General features: G+C 38.9%; 1 protein-coding gene across 1 annotated transcript in view; it reads right to left on the bottom strand.

The window, feature by feature from the left end:
• Positions 1-23,882, bottom strand: part of Arms (Ankyrin repeat-rich membrane spanning) — a 485,159-nt gene that overhangs the window by 271,991 nt on the left and 189,286 nt on the right. The window contains exons 5-10 of the mRNA XM_067142156.2: positions 23,389-23,487; positions 22,883-22,981; positions 19,551-19,748; positions 14,329-14,427; positions 13,745-13,936; positions 5,669-5,773 (exon numbers count right to left, since the gene is read on the bottom strand). Coding sequence (XP_066998257.1) covers positions 5,669-5,773; positions 13,745-13,936; positions 14,329-14,427; positions 19,551-19,748; positions 22,883-22,981; positions 23,389-23,487 — 792 coding nt within the window. The remainder of the gene's footprint in view (positions 1-5,668; positions 5,774-13,744; positions 13,937-14,328; positions 14,428-19,550; positions 19,749-22,882; positions 22,982-23,388; positions 23,488-23,882) is intronic.

The raw sequence follows: 23,882 nt of genomic DNA, 5'->3' as shown, positions 1-23,882 counted from the left end.
CTACGACAGAAATAGGAAGATGTTATAACGACCACCACGACATGCATTGTATCAATCCGACCGCTTGCAGTAGCAAGTCTCTTGAAGTTCGGGCCGAACATAACGTTCCCAATAATTATTTATGGGAGGCAAATTGTTTATTGTCACTGAGAATAAAACTGTAGCGTGAAAATAATAAAGTTTTAGAAATTAGAAATGGAGCTAGAATTCCAGAAGAGGCAGTTGCACCAATAGAGAAACCAGCAATATACGTATGAGTGAATATAGTCACTTCTCAAAGAATTTTTAGTGTGAAGAAGACTTCCAGCTCCTAGACGCAAACCAACTAACTGTACATTTCCCAAGGTTAACTGAAGATTAAGTTAACATCCAATATCTTTTGTACTGTGAGACTATTCGAATTAAGAACCTGCTGTGCAGTGCTGTTACTATCGATGATTTTTCAAGTTGCTTTACGTCGCACCGACACAGATGGGTCTTATGGTGACAATAGGACAGGAAAGGGCTAGGAGTGGGAAGGAAGTGGCCGTAGCCTTAGTAAAGTAAAGCCCCAGCATTTGCCTGGTATGAGAATGGGAAACCATGGAAAACCATCTTCAGGGCTGTCTTTGAACCCCCTATCTCCCGAATATTGGATTAAGCAACTGCAGCTATCAAGCTTGGTACTATCAGCAAGTGAGAGTTCAGCAGTGGTGATGCGATCATACAACATTACTATGAACTATTTTCAGAAGTTCATTACTTAGCAACTTTATGAAGGGAAATGCTGAAACTGCCTATCTTCACTGCCCACAGCTTTTTGGCACCTATTTAAGAAACAATACCTCGCTTACTGTAGTTCACGTTGTATAATGTTGTGAATTTGCTAGCAGATATTTAGTTTCACTTCCTCTAGGGTGTGCAGACTTGTCTTGTATATGCAATATTTTAAACTACTTCAGGAAGAAAAGTTGTAGGGGATCAGGTCAGTGACTGGGAAGCCACAAATCCCTACTAAAAACTCTGTCTTGCTGCAACACACTTTCAATTCCTATCATTGAAATATTGGCTGTATGAGCCATGAAAGTGAAATCACACTCCCTGTTGGATAATTCTCCAAAAAGGAGTGAGGTTAGAACAGTATTCACATGTGTTAGAATCAACAGCATGCTCAAAAAGAATATTGGTCCTGTGATTCGTCCACCGCTCATGGCGGGTGCACCATACATCAATTTTCTCATTGTGGATGGGCATTTAATTTCTTTAATTTTTTTTTACAAATTGTTTTTAGGTCACACCGACACAGATAGGTCTTATGGCGACGATGGGACAGGGAAGGGCTAGGAGTGGAAAGGAATCGGCTGTGGCCTTAATTGAGGTACAGCCCCAGCATCTGCCTGGTGTGAAAATGGGAAAGCACGGAAAACCATCTTCAGGGCTGCCAACAGTGGGGTTCAAACCCACTATCTCCCAGATGCAAAGACACAGGTGGGTACCCATAACTGCACAGCAAACTCACCCGGTGTATTTAATGTACGAAATCAGGTTCTTCAGTGCTCCAATAATGATTACTTTGCATATTCACATAAACACGGACATGGAACCAGGCCTGGACTGAGAAAAATATTAAATATTAAACATTATCCAGAACCCACTGACAAACGTGAACCTATGTACATGATCACCTGGTTGAAGAGTATATGCCACGTTTGTTAAATGGTTTTAACCGTGACAATTTAGTTAGCCTCTTGTCCACAGTCAACAGTGGGTTTTTTTTTTTCAGAATTTTCCAAATGATGACCAATGTTATCTAATTTTTCTTCGCTCAGAACTCGACACTGTTGGTTTGGTTTCTTAAGCTAGTACTTCCTGTAGCCTGAATTATTACAAACAGTATGGATCATTGTATGACCTGGAACTTTTACACCCAAGAATCTTTCTTGGACTTGATGGGATGACTGATCATAAACACATGTTGTGTGGCAGTAAATATACACTTCGTAATTTAATATGTAGAACAGGACACACCTCACAAATGCCTGTGCATGGGCAATCACAAACACACATCCATGGCCAGGACAGATATGCGTGCGCACCTCCCATCTAATTAACTCCAAAGATGGCTGTTATTTTACAAAGGAAAAAATTAAAAGTATCCTCCTATTCAATACATAACATAATTCCATCATTAGATGGAGTAATAAAATTCAAACATGTTTTGACTCGTTTGAGCCATCTTCATTGAAATAAGGGGGGTTAAAGTAATTTACATAATACAAGCTAAAAATGTGCTAAAACCATAATGAAGGAACAAATGAAATACAAAAGAGACATGATGGAAATAAAAACATACAATATTTACATCTAAGATGGAGCAATGAATAACTTGTTGAGACAAATTCAGTGAAAGGAAGGTTAATATACAACATAATAGAATCAAAAAAGTGTGTTAAACGTAAGAAGAAGAGGAATGAAAACAAATGATACAGACGGAAGCAAACAACAAGTGCTTATAGTGAGGTTGCGGACCTCTTAGTCTAAAAATTTCAGTTAGGGCCGATGACCTAGATGTTAGGCCCCTTTAAACAACAAGCATCAAGCAACAAGAACAAAACTTTCAGTTTGATAACAATTCAAAAACGGGACGAAATTGCTGTGTTGAAAAATCAGGCTGATAGTCTGTCTTTGTCCAGGCCATTTTGAGAGGACAACCACCTCTTAAGTACCATAAGTTTAAAGTTTCTTCACACTCATTTTACACCTTTTTACTTATCAGCCCAAGTTTCTCACACAACCTCATTTTTTCCATTACAGATTGGAACTTCATTGACAGTTTCCACTATGGTCACTTAAAGTTTACCATGCACCTGTTATCTTCTCTAACACAGCTTCTCAATTTTGTTGCCACCCTCCCGACCATTTAAAATAAGGCAAACACACCTAGCAAACACTGGAAACAATCATCAAGAACAGGACCACTAAATTGAGAAGAAATTGAGAATGCTACTATTTTAAAATTTTTAATTCATCAGCGCTTTTCCATCACTTGTCACATACATTTCACCTGGCACGTTTCTTCCTCTCAAAGTTGGTTTCTCAAGCTTTTTCACTCTCCTCCTAGCCATTCATGGTGATAGTGTTTCTACAAAGTCAGCCAGGTTTTTCAACAGAGTGATTTTGTCCTGTTTTTGAATTGTTATCAAACTGAAATTTTTAGACTAAGAGGTCCGCAACCTCACTATAAGCACGGCAGTTATTGTTCGTTTCCGTCTGTTTGTTTTCATTCCTTTTCTTCTTAGGTTTGACACACTTTTTCAATTCTATTATGTTTTATATTAACATTTTTTCACTGAATTTGTCTCAACGAGTTATTCATTGCTCCATCTAATGATGTAAATATTGTATTGTTTTTATTTCAGTCATATCTCTTGTTTTTCATTTGTTCCTTCATTATGTGTTTAGCACATTTTTAGCTTATGTTATGTAAATTACTTTAACCCCCCTTATTTCATTGAAGATGGCTCAAACGAGTCAAAAAATGTTTGAATTTTATTACTCCATCTAATTATGGAATTATTTATTGAATGGGAGGATACTTTTAAATTTTTTCCTTTGTAAAGTGAAAACTGGCAATACGGAATGATTCAATATCGTGTAATAAGTGATGGCTGTCGTGTCGCCAATAGGAAAAACTTAGTGCAGCTGGTTCTTAGTTCAAATCCTCTCTCAGTATTATAGCAAAACATTTGTATAATTATTTTGTAATATGAGCAACAATTGTTACTTATAACAGTCAAAAGTTACCATGTTACCTAAACACAAACAGAACATTACAAAGTAAAGAAAGCAGGCTTACAGTTTTAAGTGATAATACAAGTTTTCAAACAATTCCAGAAAGGAGGCTTACAATTTTTTCATATTTGTCAAACCTCTTTCCAAATGTCTTAATACACATTGTAATCTTATTTTGGAGAGCTTTAATCACTGAAGTCAGTGTAATCCCCATTTATCCTTAGATAGTAATGTTTACTTTATATATGCTTTCAAATACATCGTCGCTGCCGGGACAAAAGCTCCTATATGAAACTTAGAACCTTGGCCAGTAAGGTTCTGTCATCTAAGGTGCAATGTTGTGTGAATATTGTCAAGGCATTCTCGCTCTTCATAATATATGTGCTGCGGGTCAGTGTATCTCAAAAAATATTATCACATATGAGGATTCGTCCCGGCAATGACAATATACTGGTACCATATAATTTATGCAAACAATCAGCATCAGCAAAGTGGTCAAAATATGTTCCATCATTCTCACTCATGAAAAGGCCATAATTTCTTCATTGAATTGATATACAAGATAATCACCATTTACACTGCCTGACAAAAATAATAGAAGCACCCGAAAGAAATGGTCTGATGTCAATGTAACTTCATAATATACACACAATCAGTGAGTACATAAATGATTATAGAGTTGCAATTCTCTGTGACAGGTAGAACAGCCAACAGATAGCATTAGTGTTGTTCATATTTAGTACTGTTACCAGGCCTGGTAAGGTATATATGGTGGGGGGTAAACAGCATCAGATGTTGAGTGATCATTGTGAAGGACATGGAGATATCATGTACTCAAGAGAGACAGCATTATCAGCAACTGACAGAATTTGAACAGGACCTCATTGTGGGTCTCCATTTGGCCGGGTGGTCGAAATGTTCAATGTCCAGATTTGTGGTTCATTCGGATGTGACACTGGCCCAATGTTGGACTGCTGGGAACATGAGGGCAGGCATACTGATCATCAAGGTTCCAGTTGCTTTTTTAGTGCTGCCATGACCGGGAAGCATGGACTGCTGATGAGTGGCATTGCACTGTGTTCAGCAATGAATTGTGGTTCTGCACGATCCCAGATGACCATCATCTGAGAGTATGGCGGCGACCTTGGGAGAGGTCCCATTCTTCCAATGTTGTGGAGAGGTACAGCGCTGTTACTCCTGGTGTCATGGTGTGGGGAGCCATAGGGTAGGACTTCAAGTCACGGCTGGTAGTGATTGCGTCCTCGTGTGTTACCTCTCATGCGACAGTATCATGGTGCCATTTTTCAGCAGAACAATGCTCCTCCAGACAGAGCACGTGTCTCTATGAACTGTCAAAAATGATGTTGAGGTACTCCCACGGCCAGCAAGATCCCCAGATCTGTCCCCGATAGAATGTGTGCGACCAGCTCAGACATCAACTAAGTCCCAGTACCGACATCCAGGATATCAAGGACCAATTACAACAGTTGTGAGCCAGCTTGCTTCAGGAGAGGATACAATGGTTTTATGACACCCTTCATAACTGAATCGGTGCATGCATCCAGGCTAGAGGGGGTGCAACAACGTACAGATAAGTGGGCTCGTACTGCCAAGTTCTTTGTAAATTTGACTCGAGTCTATAATCGCTGAAATAACAACACATACCCTCTCAACACGTGAAGTTTCATTTCATTTCCTTTCCTTTTCCCCTTCTGGGTGCTTTAACATTTTCGTCAGGCAGTGTATTTATTAGTGATAAAAGAGAGATTTGAAAGCAGCATCCATAAATCCACACAGCTATGTTAATGCAATGGATTTACGTTATAACAATAGAACAAGAAAATTATGTATCTAGTCCAAACTTATATTGTAAAACAAATTTGGGAAAAATGCCTACCTTTCCTGAGATATCAACATCTGCATATTTCTTTAACAATGCTTCCACTACACTGCGATGTCCACCTTTGACAGCATGTATTAAGTTTGTGTCTCCAGCACGGTCCTAAAAAATTTTAAAATGTCAAAATTAACCACAACAAAATACACCCTTATATCAATTTTAAATTATTTTCTTAATACAGTAAAATCTTGATGCGTCATTTTTAAAGGGAGAGGGGGAAAATGATGATGGATGCAGGAAAACTATAAATGCGGGTGACATATAAAGTAGGGGAAAAGCAAAATAATAAAATATGGGTACTGTACTTAGGCATTTTCCATCATGTAAATATAATAATAATAATAATAATAATAATAATAATAATAATAATAATAATAATAATAATAATAATAATAATAATAATAATAATAATAATAATAATGATGATGGCGTGTGGCCTCTGAAGCCAAGTGCAGATTATTTCGAGTTGTTGCGTGATAGGCGATCGACGCGCTTATGAAAATGTAGCTCTACCTAGGATGAATCCTAATGCCTAAGTCGGAATTAACCAACAAAGTTAAAATCCCCGACCCGATCGTGGCTTCTTAGCCATGGAGCCGGACATGCTCATACTATCCATAATGGTATCAAAATATTGCAATCAGGATATACACGATGAAAATAAAAAGCGCGACTTTTACGCCATTTCGTTTCACTTTTCCTTACATCTCGTAGTAATCAGAAAACCTTCAAGGTCACTTCTCTTATTGCAAATTAATTATATACGTAGATATTACAGCGAAAACCTGTATTTTGGTAAAGATTCCGTGGACCCTTCGCGAACGATAGGTTAGAGATCCCACATGGCACGGCTCGCATGATGTCACAGTGGTTAGAAATTCAACATGGCGCGCCTCGGATGAAGTTACAGCGGGCTAAGTGATGCTGCCAACTTAGGAATTAGTTTCAAGACCAGGCTAGTGAAAAGATTATTGGTCTGGCTTGGTTAGATCCGGCTGTAAAAAAAAACTGGGCAGGGGGCAACAAAGTGGTCAACAGGCCTCTAGCATCCCACACACATCACAAGATACGACGCGATTAATAACCCTGTGACTAATTAAAACGTACCCGGCGCATGCTGAAACTATTTTAAACTGCACGATTTTCTCATTTTCAACGAAGTTGGCAACCCTAGCCAGCCAATAGCAACACAGAAAATGGTGGCAAATTTGAGTTTTACAGTGTCTCTGTTTTAATTTTTGTAAATAAGAATACTTCTAGGGGCCGGTTAGTGGGTTGAGGAGAAGCGTTGGCGCCAGGAGGCTCGTAGTGAGGTTGAGCATGAATAACCTGTGCACAGCACTCCAGCCTACGAGATCCTTGCTCAAGACTAGCAACCCTTAATTGCTCGTACATTCTCGCGTAACAGGTTGCTGCTATTATAAGCTAGATTATTCAGCTGTCTCTTTAAATTCAAAAAACTTTTGTGTTTATTTTTCTTACGTACGATCGATCCATGCGGGAAAATTGTGGCCGAGGTCAAATATTATTTTGACGATCGATGCAATAAAACGATAGTTCGAGGAACGATAGAGATGTGGGGTAATTTAACATTGGTTTATGTGGAACATTTTTGAGACCGAATAAATTGAACGATGGATACGGAAACACGACAGTTCCGGGAACAATGCATCGAGGTTCTACTGTATACGTGTAGGAAAATTTGGTTAAGTATTACACCCTGTCCTCCTCCGATTTATGACTTATATTTAGTTTCTCATAGCACATAATATATATCATCTTCATTTTTACAAGATGTAAAAGAGGCACTGAAGAATATCGTCATTTCATACAAATAACTTGTTTAGTTTTCTTTTGAACACAGTGTTTGCACTAAATTCAGACAAAAATATAGTGGACCAGTGGTACAGCGTCAGCCTCCAGATCCCAAGATCACAGGTTCAAACCCTGCACAGGCAGTCAGATTTTTGAAGAGTGGAAAAAAATCCATTCAACAAGCCATAACGTACGATGTTGGCATGTAAAAGATCTCTAGTGGCCCATTTGATGTTTAACTGACACAATTAATTAAAACTAAGCCATAGGCACCCAAGAGAGGTCCGATATACTATGCTATCTAGTAGGCCTAGAATAAAATGGAACATCAAAATTGGCTGCCAGATGTCATCAAATTAAAATGCTTGCACATGGCAACTGAGGCCAAATAATCATCATCATCATCATCATCATCATCATCATCATCATGAAGAGATGACACAGGCCAGAGCAAAATTTAACTTGAACTGAAGTCTCAGCCTCATTTATGGCTGCATGAGTATGGAAGCTACTGAGGTATGGGTAATGAGGTAACGAAGAAAGTCAAAGAAAGCAACATCTCCAAGCAAAGTTATATTTTGGTTATTAGCCTTCAGTTCTCTTTTTTTGTATAGCTTACCAAGGAAATGGAAAGAATGATACATGAAATCCATAAGTAAAATGATTAACAAATGAATAAAAGAAATGAATAATAAAATTCATCGATAGCAATTACATCTGCAGGTACCCTTATCCTATTAATAGAGACAGGTTAAATCTACTACTACTACTACTACTACTACTACTACTACTACTACTACTACTACTACCCGAGCATTAAAAAAGCTTAACATGAATGTGTCCATACATTTTTTTTGCATTTCTAAGTCTTTATTGAGTGTGCATTCTTCCTTCATGATTTCAAGATTCTCTGCCTTCATGATTTCAACATTCTCTGATGCTTTGGGTTGTCTGTTGTTTTTTCTTGATTAATATCAATATTCTATATTTACATCTGTCTCTTGGCTCAGGTCAGAGGAAAATGTAGCTTCCACTATTCGTTTCTATGGCTGTGACAGTATGGAAGCTACTGAGGTAGAGGTGGTACTTAGCAATGACACTCAGACAACTATTATTGTATCTGGATTCTCTGAAAGATGTTTCTCATAAGGACAGTTGTGCTGCAAAGGCATTTTGTGGCTCAGAGATAAAAGCAGTGGCAAACTACCTCATTGCTCATTTTACCTAGTATGCCTGATAATAGCACCGCCAATGATTTCTGCAATTTCGTTTAACTGCATAAACTTTGGTGGTATCATCTGAGGACTGAAACAACCTCCAGCCTGATGACTTAACAGACAGATGTTTTATAGATCACATAATAGTACATAACATTTTATGCTATTCCATGGTTTATGTGAACAACAGCAACAATACCATGTGCAGACATTTTAATTTGATGACATCTGGCTGTCTGCTCATCAATTTCGATGTTCAGTTTTACTCTAGGACTACTAGACAACGCAGTAAACCGGATCTCTCTTGGGTGTCTATGGCTGAGTTTTAATGAATTTTGTCGGGTGAACACCAAATGTGTCACCAGAGATCTTTTACATCCTGATATCGTATGACATGGAGTGTCAAATGGACTTTTTTCAACCCTTCAAAAATCAGACTACCTCTGTCGGATTTGAACCTGCTGTCTTGGGATCCAGAGGCCAAAACTCTACCACTGATGCACAGGGGCAGCTATGTGCATCAGAAGTTCTATCTTTTAACATAGCATGGCATAGCATAGCAAGGCTCATTTCATCCAAAGAGAAATATATAAATTATTATTTTACTATCGATATAATATGTCCTCACTTATATAGCACAATCCACATTAACCTTAACCATTTTAATGAGTTATAATTTCCCTCTGTATGCTAGCAGAAACTTGACATTGGGTTCAATGACCTCAGTAGCTCTGGGAGAAAAATATATTCATACCCCTACCATCCACTGTTGACTATTATGCCTACTGTTGGCTATAATTAATTAGTTTACAGTCTCTAGTTTTGCAGACGTAACATAAACATGCATTATTCTCTTTGGCAGCATGTTTTTTACTGTGAAAACATACTGGAAGACAAATTCCTTGATTGAAACACAACGGGCATTTAGAAGAGAATTCGGTGAGCACAATTTTCCAACCAGGCCAACAATTTTACCATTGGTGAGAAAGATGGAGACAACTGGCTTGCTCCTCAGCAGTAGTGGAAAACACAGAACTGGAATGAGTCAAGATTGTGTTGATGTTTGAGGACACTTGTTCAGCTCACCAAAGAAATTAGTAAACAAGATAGATCACTTGCTGAACTCTGTGATGGCATCAGGAATGAAATCAATGACACTGACAAGAATCCACTTCCGTATGTGACAGTAGACGGTACAACCTGCGACTGTCCGGCCGAGGGTCAGGCGGCCATTACCAAACCTAACAACCAGAAGGGGGTCCAACGGCTATGGGCGGAGGAGTTCCCCTTTTGGAGGCCAGATGATGCCTGTGTGCAGGAAATGCCACATAAATTCATCAGAAGTTGGCAGTCAATGGCTACGAAGGCAGAAGAAGGAACTTTGGAAACACCTCAACGGCGGAGTAGGCAGAGGACTGCGAACCACAAACTGCTGCCTTGCAGATAGGGAGTGGACCCCAAAGGCTAAGGGAAGATACCCTGACAGAAAACGGGCTGGCATGACAGCTAAGAGGGCAGCCCCCTCATCATGCTAGCTTCCGTAGGGCTAATAACCCACGTGGAGCAAAATTAACTATTCAGAGAAACGAGTAGCCAGATGGATAACAAGGGAACAACCTGGCACGAAAAGGTATATGAGAATTGGTACTTGGAATGTGACCTCTCTGTCAGGAAAGGAGGTAGAAATAGTCGAAGAAATGGAAAAGTACAAGCTTGCCATACTTGGAGTCAGTGAAATGAAGAGAAAAGGCAATGGCCAAATAAATTTGGATAAGGGATATGTAATGAGATACTCAGGAGTCAGCAGGAATGAACGGGCAAAAGAAGGTGTGGCCATCATTATGTCCGAAGCAGTGGAAAACAAAGTGACAGGATGGAAACCTATTAACTCCAGACTTATCACAGTGGATCTGGAACTAGAAGAATGTATTACGCTATTGCAGATCTATGTCCCCACTGAAGATATGCAAGAAGTAGATAAGGAGCAATTCTATGTTCAAATGCAAAAAGCTATAGACAAAGCTAGGGAAAGAAGTAGACATGTTATTGTGATGGGGGACTGGAATGCTAGGATCGGAAATAGGTTACGTCGAGGACATGGATGTATGGGTCAACATGGAGCAGAACGAACCATCAATACCAATGGTGAAAGAATGCTGGAATTCTGTATTGATAATGAGCTAAGGATTGGTAACACCTTCTTCCCCCATAAAAGTATCCATAAAATAACTTTTGAGGCAGTAGGCCGAGGAGCAAAGAGTTGTATTGACTACTTTTGTTACACTAAGAACATGACTTATGCACCACTAGATGTAAGGGTCTTCTGCAGTGCAGAAATGAGTACAGAACATCGGCTTCTGGTTATGAAAACAAGGTTCAAGGCTACACCCACACCCTCTCATCTTCGATTTGAGAAAATAAGAATTTCTGCATTTAGAGAGGAAGAGGTAAGGCAGAATTATGCTCAGAAGTTGGGGGAAATACTTCAGCAAAGAGAAAGAGAAGAACCTGAGAGAGGTTGGAACTTAGAAGAGAGATGGAGTGAATTTAAGATGAATATTATTAAAGTAGCAGAAGAGGTCGGTGGGAAAACTACAGTAAACACACAAAGGAAACGAACAAAGTGGTGGACTGAGGAAGTCAAGGAAGTTGTAAGGAGGAAAAAGGTAGCTTGGAAGGAGTACATGAGAACAAGAAGGGTAGAGGACTGGAGGAACTATGTTGAAGCACGTAATGAAGCAAAGCAGCAAGTACAAGGGGCAAAAGAAAGGAACTGGCTGGAATTTGGTGAGGAAATGGAATCAGAATACAGAAATAATCAGAAGAAGTTTTGGAAGATACTAAGATCCCTCCAAGGCAAAACTGGAAAGAGAATCAGGAACATTAAAGATAGGAACCGGAAGATCCAAACGAGGCCATGGGACATCCTTGATGCATGGAGCACGTACTATGAGGATGTGTTCCCCGCAGACCAGAATTTACAAGACGACGCCGGTAACGGGGCAGAAGAAGAACTAGAAGAAGGGGAGACAATTATGCAGAGTGACGTAAGAGAGGCTATCACTGAAATGAAGGTGGGCAAGGCAGCTGGTTGGGATGGAATTTCACTGGAATTGATGAAGTATGGAGGAGAGGCAGTGGTGAAATGGATGACAAGGATATGCCAACAAGCATGGAGCATTCAGAAGATTTCAAAGGATTGGGAGAAGAACATTATTGTTCCTATCCATAAGGAGGGCAGCACTCTGGACTGTGCAAACTATCGAGCAATTTGTCTTTCCAGTGTGGCCGGAAAGATAAACACTCACATATTGGAGAGGAGGTTGAGACAAGAAGTAGAGGAAAAATTAGAAGAAGAACAGTGTGCTTTCAGGCCAAGTCGACAAACACACGACCATATATATACACTAAGAACAGTTATAGAGAAAAGACTTAGTCGAGGGAAGGATGTTCTAGCTGCATTTGTCGACCTAAAGGCCGCATTTGACTCGGTCCCCAGGGAACAGCTGTGGGCAGCACTTGAAGACGAAAAGGTAACAAAGACTCTCTTATGCCGCATTAGGAGCATGTACAATAGAGTCCAAGGAGTGGTGAGAATAGCTGGTGAATGCTCTAGGGAATTTGAAATGGTGAAGGGAGTAAAGCAGGGTGACAGCTTGAGTACTCTTCTCTTTGTGATCTTCATGAACCAAGTCATTAAGCAGTGTAAAAGAAGAACTAAAAGAATTAAGGTTGGCAACTGGAACATGAGACCAATATATGTCCAATCCCTGGTCTATGCAGACGACATTCTGATTTTGGCTCGGAAAGAGGAGGATCTCCAACAAACTCTTACTGAATGGGCTTATGCCTTCCAGGACCATGGGATGGAAGTGAATGCGAGCAAAACCAACGTCATGGAGTTCACCAAACGAGAAAAAGTACAGCTTCAAATCAAGTGGAATAATGAGGATATTGAACAAGTAGAACAAATTGAGTATCTGGGCACCATTTTCAGAGAGGACGGAAAATTAGAGGCAGAAATAAACAACAGAATTAGAAAAGCTAATCAAGTTTACTATGGTATAAACAACACAATCATAGGGAAGAAAGAAAGAAATCATTAGAAACACAAAAATGCGGGTATATCATGCCGTGTACCTGCCAACCCTCCTGTATGGTGCAGAGAGTTGGACAGTGCATAAAAAACTGGAGAGCCGTCTGGTTGCCGCCGAGATGAGATATTTACGGAAAGTTGCTGGGAATACTCGAAGAGACCATATTAGAAACACCACAGTAAGAGATGAGCTTCAGCAGGAGCCAATAATGGACGTCATTGAGAGGAGAGGATTGGGCTGGATTGGTCACCTAGAAAGAATGGAAGATGAAAGGAAAGCGAAGCAGGTGTGGCGAGCCAGACCAACAGGAAGAAGAACACGAGGGAGGCCACGGATTGAATGGGAGGAGTACATCTTGGGACTGATCAGGAAGCAAGGAAAGACCCTGGGTGAGGTTCAGAGAATGGCGCACGATAGAAGAAAGTTTAGTAAATGGCTGAAATGTCCCGACGACTAACGGCACAAAGGGAAAGAAGAAGTAGAAGAAGAATCCACTTCAGAGGATGTCACTGAATATGGTGTGGCAAGTACAGTTCCATATGGATGCAGGTGGAAGACATTTTCAACATTTACTCTGAAGAATACATAATAGCTGCCAAAATCAAGTTTCTAGTTATTTGCAAAAAACTGAAAGAGAATTTGAAGAAACTTTTGAGGATATTTTCCATTAAATACCACATAATTTGCTTGTTAAGTCTTCAGCTCAGAGGCTGGTTGGATCCTCACAAAGTACTGCTAAAGCATATGCAGTTATTGAGAGACCCCAAACAGTGCCATGATGAGGCATACTGATACTGTTTATCATGAAAATGAAAGAAAATTACAATTTTACAACAGCATTATCAACCTTCATCACCATGATATGTTAATTACTTCATAAATCATTATAACTCTCCAGTATTCCTCCATATTGCTACTGTCCACTATATTTAGCAAAAAAGTACCTGTATGTTTATGTAAGCTCCAACATTGAGCAAGGCTGCTGCAATCTCATGGTAACCCTCCTTACAGGCAATAGTAAGTGCTGTGCAACCATCCTTGTCTAGAGCATTGACATTAGGTTTGTGTTCTAATAGTAAGTTGACAACTTCAACATGATTGCCCATAGTTGCTACAAGGAGTGGGGTCCAGGAGTACTGAAACAAAAACAAAGAACAGTTATTCTCATGCACAAAAATCAAGACACGAAAGCACTTGCAATACTTCATCACCGCGATATGTTAACTATTTTGTGTATCATTATACCTCTCCAGTGTTCCTCCAAGGGAATGATTACACTGTGTACCTTTATCATTCTTCTTACAGTAATTGGGATGACTGGAATCAACCTGCTTCATTTTGAATTTTTTTCAGTGATAAATTACCAAGCTGCCCTTCCTTAAACTTAACACAAATCACATGCATCATTTATGTAGGATATGGTATTAAATATATTTGAACCTGTTTGGATTCAACAAAAAAGAAAGAAAGAAAGAAAGAAAGAAAGAAAGAAAGAAAGAAAGAAAGAAAGAAAGAAAGAACAACTTACCATTCCTGCAGTGTCTACATTTGCTCCTGCTTTTAATAAGCAATCCACAATTTCAGCATTCCCTTTTCTGCATGCCCAAACTAATGCTGTTGTGCCATACTGGAAAGTAAAAAGCAAAAGAAAAATTTAAGCATACAACTTCCATCAGAAAATTCTATGTTTAAGTAACATTTTTAGTGAATAAACTAATTACACCCAATTGCAAAAAGAACTGTGCACCAGGAAAGAGCTGTTAGAATTGCACAATACTTAATATGGATTATTTTAAAGTTGATGTAAGAAAGTGATATGAGAGTAAAAGGATAATTTACTGCAGAAAACAGCAAGACTCTAGTACTCCGAGGATCTGCCTGTACCTTGGACACAATATGTGACACGGGCCGGGCTGAGTGGCTCATATGGTTGAGGCACTGGCCTTCTGAACCCAACTTGGCAGGTTTGATCCTGGCTCAGTCCAGTGGTATTTGAAGGTGCTCAAATACGTCAGCCTCGTATTGGTAGATTTACTGGCATGTAAAAGAACTCCCATGAGACAAAATTCCGGCACCTCGGCATCTCCCAAAACCGAAAAAGTAATTAGAGGGACGTAAAAACAACAACATCATTATTATTATTATTATTATTATTATTATTATTATTATTATTATTATTATTATTATTATTATTATTATTATTATTATTATTAAATGTGATACGATCAGACAAGGATACAAACAGATTTCGTACCATAACCTGCAGCACATCTGCCGATATCTGCAGCAACTGGTTCTCTAGAGCATGTCAACTCCTAGACTGCTGAAATTAGCATCCCAGGTGGTCCCAGATATTTTCAATCGGCGATAAATCTTGTGATCTGGCAGGCCACAGAAGTGTGGCAATATTGCAAAGGTATTCCTGTTGTGCAGACCAGCATACTAGCAGAGTGGGGCAGTGTGTGGTGTCATAGTAAAGGCAGGACTGAGGCACTCCCATGAGGCCTGCAGACATGAACTTGGCCACTGTCGTGTACAAAGAGAACCTGGATTTGTCACTAAAGACTACTTTGTTCTAGTCTGCACCAGTCCAGGTATATCATTCATGACAACACTGTAAACAGCCCACGTGCCATGTGTGCATGCCGTGACACATCCACTGCTCTCATGGGAACGGCCTAGGTGACGGGTGATTCGTCGATGCAAGCATCTAGCTTTACGAGTTCCAATAATTTGACCCCTGTCAAACTCTTACAACTGGGTGAAATCTCTTTGATTGCATCATAGAGGCATGTCAAGCGGTTGACAAGCTTTCCAAAACTGGAAGCAGTGTTCCACTATGTACGCATAGCCTCCGAGAGCCTTTACATAGGTCAAGGGTGTCAGTACATGGACTCAGGTAGCAAGCCGTTCAATTTATCACATCACTATGCTAATCATTTGACTATATGTTTGAGGTGTAACTGCACACAGAGTTTTGAACCAAAATAGAGAATTTCATTTGTGTCTGTTATATTTTAAAATCGAACACTGTGACACTCCAGAAAGTATACAAATGTCAATTTCCATTTAAACCATATGTTCAACTGTACAAGGCAAGGAGATGATGGTACTATTACAGTTACAAGGCCATAAAATATTGCAGACCATAGGATGCAAGGTGAAAAATGTAAATTAATTATACTTTATTCTTAAGAAGAGTTTTATAATACAGTATTAGCCCACATGTAAAGGAACACGAACTGACACACTGAAGAGAACAGTGAAATTATTAACAATTATGTTAGAGGTCTTCAGTATTCTCATTGCTATCGGTGCATTTCTCACATGCAAGCGAAATGTAGTAGCCATCTTCATCTCCCAAAACAGAAACTATAAATGGCAAAAATTTGTTCAATTTGGAAAATAATAAATGACTTCAGCTAATAGGAGACTAAGAAAAACTATACTGATTGGCAAAAAGAGTGGATCACTTTGTAAAAATTGAATTGGATGCAAATAAATACAAACAGAGATGACTTCTATTAAGGGAAGTTCTATGAGCTAAGAAACATGTAGTCAACAATCTTAGAGATAAGATACAGAGATAAAAGGTCATAAATGCTACTTCATTAGCTGCTGTTCAACTGTAAGTGCTAGACACTGATTTTATTGCACCTGCAGGCATTAAAGCCTTTAAATTTTAAAAGATTTTGTGATACTGGAGTAGAAACCATTGATGGATTATTAATATATGGTGTAACTTTTGTCACAATAACAAATTTTCTTCAGTTTTCCTGTCACATTCATCAAGTAAAGGTGCCCCTTAGCCAAAAAGACGCTGTGCGCCCTATCACGTTAATCGAGGATGGACAAAGCATCCATCATGCAGGCAATGTAACTGGTGCACCGCCTGGAATTGTCCAGCATGGTCCGAGATGATTCCATGAACTCTGTACCCATCACACTATGTGGCTCAGGGCATTGGAGGTCTATAACTGCCAAGTGTGACAGGTTCCTGTTCCTTCAGTTCTTGCAAGATCACCCGAACTATCGCAGTGCAGGCCAGAAATCATTTTGAGGCAGTAAGAAACACCGTTGTAAGTGAGAGGAATGTAAGATGAGGACTATTTGAAGTCAAGAAGATCCAGTACTGGTGTACAGCTCATTTTTTGGCACTGAGTAGCATGATTAGAATTTGCACATCAATACCAGAAATGCAATTTAGACCAATAGTCAATGGTGCTCTTCATTTGTCTTCGGTCACTTGATGGTAGAGTGAGTATGGAGAAAGACAAGGGAGTAATATTCACGATGCAATATGTCCAAGAGGACACTGTTTGGAGATGGCTCTGTCATGGTTAGGGGCAGTATCAACTTTGGGGCGCAAACAGAGCTTGTTATTATTGACGGAGGTGCTCTGAATGCACACTGATCCTTCTAGGTAACAATCTCCAATACAAAATGTCCAATGCCCAAAAATGACTGCTACAGAAATATGCAAAACGAGAATATTCAATGCAAAATGTCAAATGTTTCCAACATCCAAACCTAAAAAAAAAAATTCATAAATGATGATTTGTTTTATTCTTATTATTGAAGTTACAACTATAGAAACAAAAATTGATATTTCAAAATTTGTTTTGATTTATGGCTAGGGTAATTAAGTCTCAAGAAAATATATATATATATAGATAGTAAAGAATGGGTATATGTACCATCACTCATGGAGCAGAAATGAAACTACATTTTATTGGAAATGTATTGATAGAGGAAGATCTAGCACACAGATGACTGCCAACAGTGATATTGATAACATAATTGGAAGGAAGGAAGGAAGGAAGGAAGGAAGGAAGGAAGGAAGGAAGGAAGGAAGCAAACAAGCAAGCAGAAGTCACAGGGAAGAAGTAGATACTGCAGATGTAACAGTAGAGGAAACTATACACTGTGAAACAAGAGGAATGGAACATCCAAATGATGTTCCACAAAGAGTTATACATGAGTGAATAAGGCTTTTTCCCCACAAAATTAACATCATCATCATCATCATCATCATCATCATCATCATCATCATCATCATCATTATTATTATTATTATTATTGAGATGTAAAAAAATATACTATGTAACAATCGAAGAGGATTTGCATTTGACAACTTGAAAATGCGTATGATTCTACCATGCAATATTGTTGGGGTTGAACTCCATCATCAGCAGGTCTGAAGATGGGTTTCCGTGGTATTACATGTTCACACCAGCCAAAAGCCAAATAAATTCTGAAGGCAAAGATCTTTTGCAATTTTGTGAGAGAAATTGTTTCTGTCCTGTTGATATGAGAAGTAGAGAAGCCAGTCAGGAAAGCCAAGGAAGCTGAGAAAGTCATCACACTGACCTTTCCAAACACAAATACCAGAAGGACATCTGGCTAAGCAGCATTCATCTGGCAGGCCAATACCCTTAAGAGGTAGTACTTGCCAAACGTATACAATTTTTATGGTACTATGATTTTCTTGGTCATAACTTTTGAGATAAGGGGCTTTGAGGCTCCTAGTCACAGATACTATGAAAGTTGTCCTAAAATATGATCTGGTGACCAACCAAATGAAAAGACACAGAAAATAGATCAAGGTAAATAAGGAATGGGGGGAAAAAAGGAAGAATAGCCTATGCATGGCTGAAAAGAATTACAGTATAGTGTTAAATGTTACAGTAATCAATCATCAATCAGTCACTACTGATCTGCATTTAGGGCAGTTGCCCAGGTGGCAGATTCCCTATCTGTTGTTTTCCTAGCCTTTTCTTGAATTATTTTGAAGAAATTGGAAATTTATTGAACATCTCCCTTAGTACGTTATTCCAATCCCTAACTCCCCTTCCTATAAATGAATATTTGCCCTAGTTTGTCCTCTTGAATTCCAACTTTATCTTCATATTGTGATCTTCCCTACTTTTAAAGACACCACTCAAACTTATTAATCTACTAATATCAATCCACGCTATCTCTCCACTGACAGCTCGGAACATGTGTGCACTAGCCATGCGTCTTGGTGGGTGTGCTAAGTACCAACTGATGAGCCCAACTTAGCACACGGGGTGAAACGCTGGCAACCAGGAATGAGTTAGCTGGAAAATTTATAATGTCCAATAACGGACGATTTATATTGGTATTACATACCACTTAGTCGAGCAGCTCGCCTTCTTTCTCTCAAGTGTTCCCAGCCCAAACTTTACAACATTTTTGTAATGCTACTCTTTTGTCAGAAATCACCCAGAACAAATCGAGCTGCTCAATTATGTACATGAATGACATAAAAATTAATTCTTTTAAATCTTACAGTATTGTATAGGACATAACATCGATTTCTTTCCCGTTCCCTGCCAATTGATTATATGCACATCTCTCACATGAGACAAGTTACTATTCTTTCCAATATTTTCCCCATCAGCCTAAATTTATAGACAGTTTTATATGAATGCAAATTTAAAAAAATTCTGTGACATTTGTTTTAAGATAAACAACAAATTTCAAAAAGGAAATCTGTCCACAAATACCAATTTCTAATAGATAAAATCTCTTATTAATACTCTATGTTAATTAAGTGATGGAAGGGAACAAAGAAGTGTCAAATCAAGTCATTATATGAAAAGGAACACAAATAAAAATATTTGTTTTTAAAATATTTGTATTCACATAAAATTACTATGAGTCAGTCAAAAACAAGTGCCACTAAAATTACAATATCACCTAATATGTTATAAAAATATTACATACCTTGTCTCCAACGTTTACTTTAGCACCATGCCGTATAAGCATTCTGGCTATCTTTGCATAACCTCGTCCAGCTGCCCACAGAAGAGAAGAAATATGGTAATTCCCATGAGCGTTCACTTCAGCTTTGTTTTCCAGCAACAGAGCCACCACCTCAGCATGTCCTTTGTAGGTAGCCCACATGAGTGGTGTCCAGCCACCCTATCACCAAGAAAATAATTCAAGTTACCTCGTATCAGAAAAGAGAAGGAAAGAATTTTCAAATTCTCAAAATGATTGACAGCCAGATAATCCTAATATACAGACAAGATTATAAATTTTAGTTTGTATAAACCTAAACTTCCAATGAATTCACAATAGTCAAACAAAGGTGAAACATAGGAAGATATAATAATAACTTTGTGTGGCTATTACTAGCCGATTGCAGCCCTTGTAAGGCAGATCCTCTGATGAGGGTGGGCGGCATCTGCCATGTGTAGGTAACTGCGTGTTATTGTGGTGGAGGATAGTGTTATGTTTGGTGTGTGAGTTGCAGGGATGTTGGAGACATCACAAACACCCAGCCCCCGGGCCATTGGAATTAACCAATTAAGGTTAAAATCCCCGACCCGGCCGGGAATCGAACCCGGGACCCTCTGAACCGAAGGCCAGTACGCTGACCATTCAGCCAACGAGTCGGACACATAGGAAGATAATAAGAATGTACAGGGTGAATCCGAACGCCACTGACAACCTTTCGGAGGTTGTTCGGGGAAACCTTCCGTGTATATTGATATAAGGGACCCGCGGTCTCCAGTGGCTCATTACAGAGTAATAATGTAATTATTATTTATTTGGTTTTTTAACCCCAATCATCCTTGTTTCTGTGAAAATACCTTCACAATAGTATGTGACAGCATAATAAAAGTTACAATTGAAACTAACAAGCAAGAGAAGGACTAGATACAAGTTTATACTCCTCTGGCAGAAAATCAGGAAGAGGGATTAGAGACCAAAGGGTGTGCATCTATCTAGTACAGGGTATGTGTGATAATGAGGGACCTGAACAGTGGCTTAGATAAGAGGGAAATAAGGGGAATATATCTCCCACCATGAGGTGCTTGTACTTATGATAATAAATAGATGTATTTATTATTTTAAGAAGGTAAAGATAATAAAATAATAAAACATCCATTTAAAATGTGTATTATTATTATTATTATTATTATTATTATTATTATTATTATTATTATTATTATTATTATTATTATTATTATTATTATCATCCCCCCCCACAAGGAAAATTCTTATCTATGCCACTGGATCTGAATGTGTCAGACAGGAAAGAAATGGAGAGGCCTGGAACATCGGGTAGGTCCATTTGGTTATAGCCAAATAAATTCTGAAGGCGAAGATCTTTTGCAATTTTGTGAGAGAAATTGTTTCATAATTGGGAATACATGGTTCAAGAAGATGAACTCAAAAAAGATAACTAGATATGATTGAGGAGAGAATGTAGAACGAAGAGCATGACCGACTACTTCTTGACTGATAGGAGGATTCGGAAAGAATAGATGGATAGAACACTGTTTCCAGACCAAGCATTTGATGGCGATCATTGATTAGTCATACCCAATATCCAGGTAGGAAGAGTACTAATAATAAATGAAAGATTGGAGAAGAAAGTTAAAGTGTGGAATCTGAAACGGAAACAGTTGTGGGAGAAATTCCAAGAGGAAGTTAAGAAACTGGTTCCAAAATCTGAAGTTAAAGGAGTGGGAGAAGAATGGACTGAATTTAAGAAAACTTTTGTAGTGTGTGCCAGAAAAACTTGTGGATGAAGGGGTACAAAAAGAACAGAAAATAAAATGATGATGATGATGATGATGATGCTTCTTGTTTAAAGGGGCCTAACATCTAAGGTCATTGGCCTGGAAAATAAAATACCTTGGTAAATCAAAAGAAGACAATATGGAAGAATATGCAGAAGAAAACAGATGAGGTAAGGTAAAGGTTATTCTGCCAGAAGGCAGGTCCAAACCTCCGCAGAGGTGTTCCTGAGCTGAAGTTTATGTGCGGTAGGGTGGCCAGTTCCTTTCCGCTCCTCCATTCCCTTACCCCCCACCAACAGCGCGTGGCAACCCATCCAACTCCTGACCACGCCCAATGTTGCTTAACTTCGGAGAACTCACGGGATCCGGTGTTTCAACACGGCCACAGCCATTGGCGGAAACAGATGAAATGACAGAAAAATATAAAGAAGCAAACAAAAGGTGGACAAAGATAGGGAAAGTGCAGGGAAACAAAAGTGGTGGGAAAAGTTCATGAAAGAACTAGAAGAAAATGTAAAAGGGGACAAAAAGAAACTGTGTGCATTATTGAAAAACAGGGAAGTCTGATTGGGAGGAGGGTGCTCTGACAGTTAAAAGTGTGACAGGTGAATTGTTAGCTGATGGAAATGACATCATTAAGAGAAGGAAGGAGTATTTTGAAACAGTTCTCAATCCACTAGCTACATAAGGGGTGGAAGAAACAGAAGTTAAACTACAGAATGGAAGTGTTGATTCAAGAGAAATGTCAGCTGGAAAAGTGGCAGAAGCAACCAAGAAAATTCATCCTGAGAGAACAGCCGCATGTGATGGTGTGACAAGTGAAATGATCAATGCTGCAGTACCTGTTGGAATTCACTGGATTTGGCAAGTATTAAAAGCTGCATAGAAGGACATCAGGGTACGAAGAAAGGTGAAATGGTTCTGATCTTTAAGAAAGGTGACAGAAAGTAGTGCAACAATTATCCGAGAGTTACTGTGATCCCATATGCAGCAAAGATTTGTGAAAGCGTCCTTGAATGTAGGCCGAGGAAAACAGTGGAAGAAAATCTAGAAGACGAACAGCATGGTTTGCGAAGAGGAAGATCAACTGTGGGCCTGATCTTTAGTATAAGACAACTGATTGAGAAAGGTTGGGAGTTCTATTGCTATTTGCTTTACGTAGCACCGACACAGATAGGTCTTATGGCGACGATGGGACAGGAAAGGCCTAGGAATGGGAAGGAAGCGGCAGTGGCCTTACTTAAGGGACAGCCCCAGCATTTGCCTGGTGTGAAAATGGGAAACCACAGAAAACCATCTTCAGGGCTGCCGACAGTGGGGTTCGAACTCACTATCTCCCGGATGCGAGCTCACAGCTGCGCGCTCCTAACCACACGGCCAAAAGGTTAATGTTTGTTTCATGTATACAAATTACTCTACAACCTACTATTTTATACACAATTTTAGAATTATATCATAAACACAAGACTAGTTTTATGCAAGAGAATAGCTTCAACAAATGATTTTAACACATTTTCCTCTTACCATATCTCTATGCTCAATGTCAGCTCCATGTTCAAGAAGCTCTGCACAGATATCTCGATAACCTTCTTTTGCAGCACACAGTAGTGCAGTCCAGCCATCCTAAAATGATACACATTAATCCAATCTTTTCAAGTCTCAAGAATTTAAATGTAAAGGAAGGTTGTGAGAAAGAACTGTTCTTAATCTTTGGCATATACATTTATATCTAATGGAAAAAGAAGATGTAGTGTATCCACAGGGTACATTACGGCTCTTGTATTGTATTATTCATGTTCTATGCAATTAATAATTTATTTCTATTTACTTTGTTGAGCAAAGTAACTTCTATAATTTGAAGTGTATTTGCTTTCTTGATGACTTACATAAAATTAAATTTAATTTAATTTAACCAATTGTGTTGAATAGCCTGTGTTTTGTAAGGCTGATTGCCAATTTTATCTAAGCCACATAAGCCCTTTTAATGATTTGCAGAGAAAGAAGAAAAACGTTTTTGAAACATGACTTACAGAGTCCTCTGCATTCACATCAGCTCCATGGTTTATTAGTTCTCGCAGAAACTGGAGTTTTCCTTTAGTTGCTGCATATATAAGAGGAGTTGAACCATTCTGAAAACATAAGAAGGAAGGATCATATTTTAAATTGAAACACTTAAAAGCTAATCATTTATTTTGGTTCTTTGATTCAGGAACAAAAATTGTAGGTATAAAAGTCCTTCGACAAAGCAGGCAAAATAAGCAATTTAAATGTAACTTTTTCTATACCTTACCTGCCCAGTTACTTACAAATTAGCCTAAAACTATAAGTGTATTATTCCTCTCATACGACTGTAGGTATGAACAGGTGGGAAGATAGCAGGAGGTATTCAGAATGAGGAGAAAGACAAGTTAGGAATGGAGTCAATAGACAAAGCTCCACGTAAACCAGCTTCAGATGTGTGGTCATGCGAGTCTAATGAAGGAGGATAGGTTAGCTAGGAGAAGATTGGACTTGGACATGGAGA

The sequence above is a fragment of the Anabrus simplex genome, chromosome 2, assembly GCF_040414725.1.
Source record: "Anabrus simplex isolate iqAnaSimp1 chromosome 2, ASM4041472v1, whole genome shotgun sequence".
In the NCBI taxonomy this organism is placed as follows: Eukaryota; Metazoa; Arthropoda; class Insecta; order Orthoptera; family Tettigoniidae; genus Anabrus; species Anabrus simplex.
Note: the sequence above shows the minus strand (reverse complement) of the source record. Positions and strands in the feature narration are given on the sequence as shown.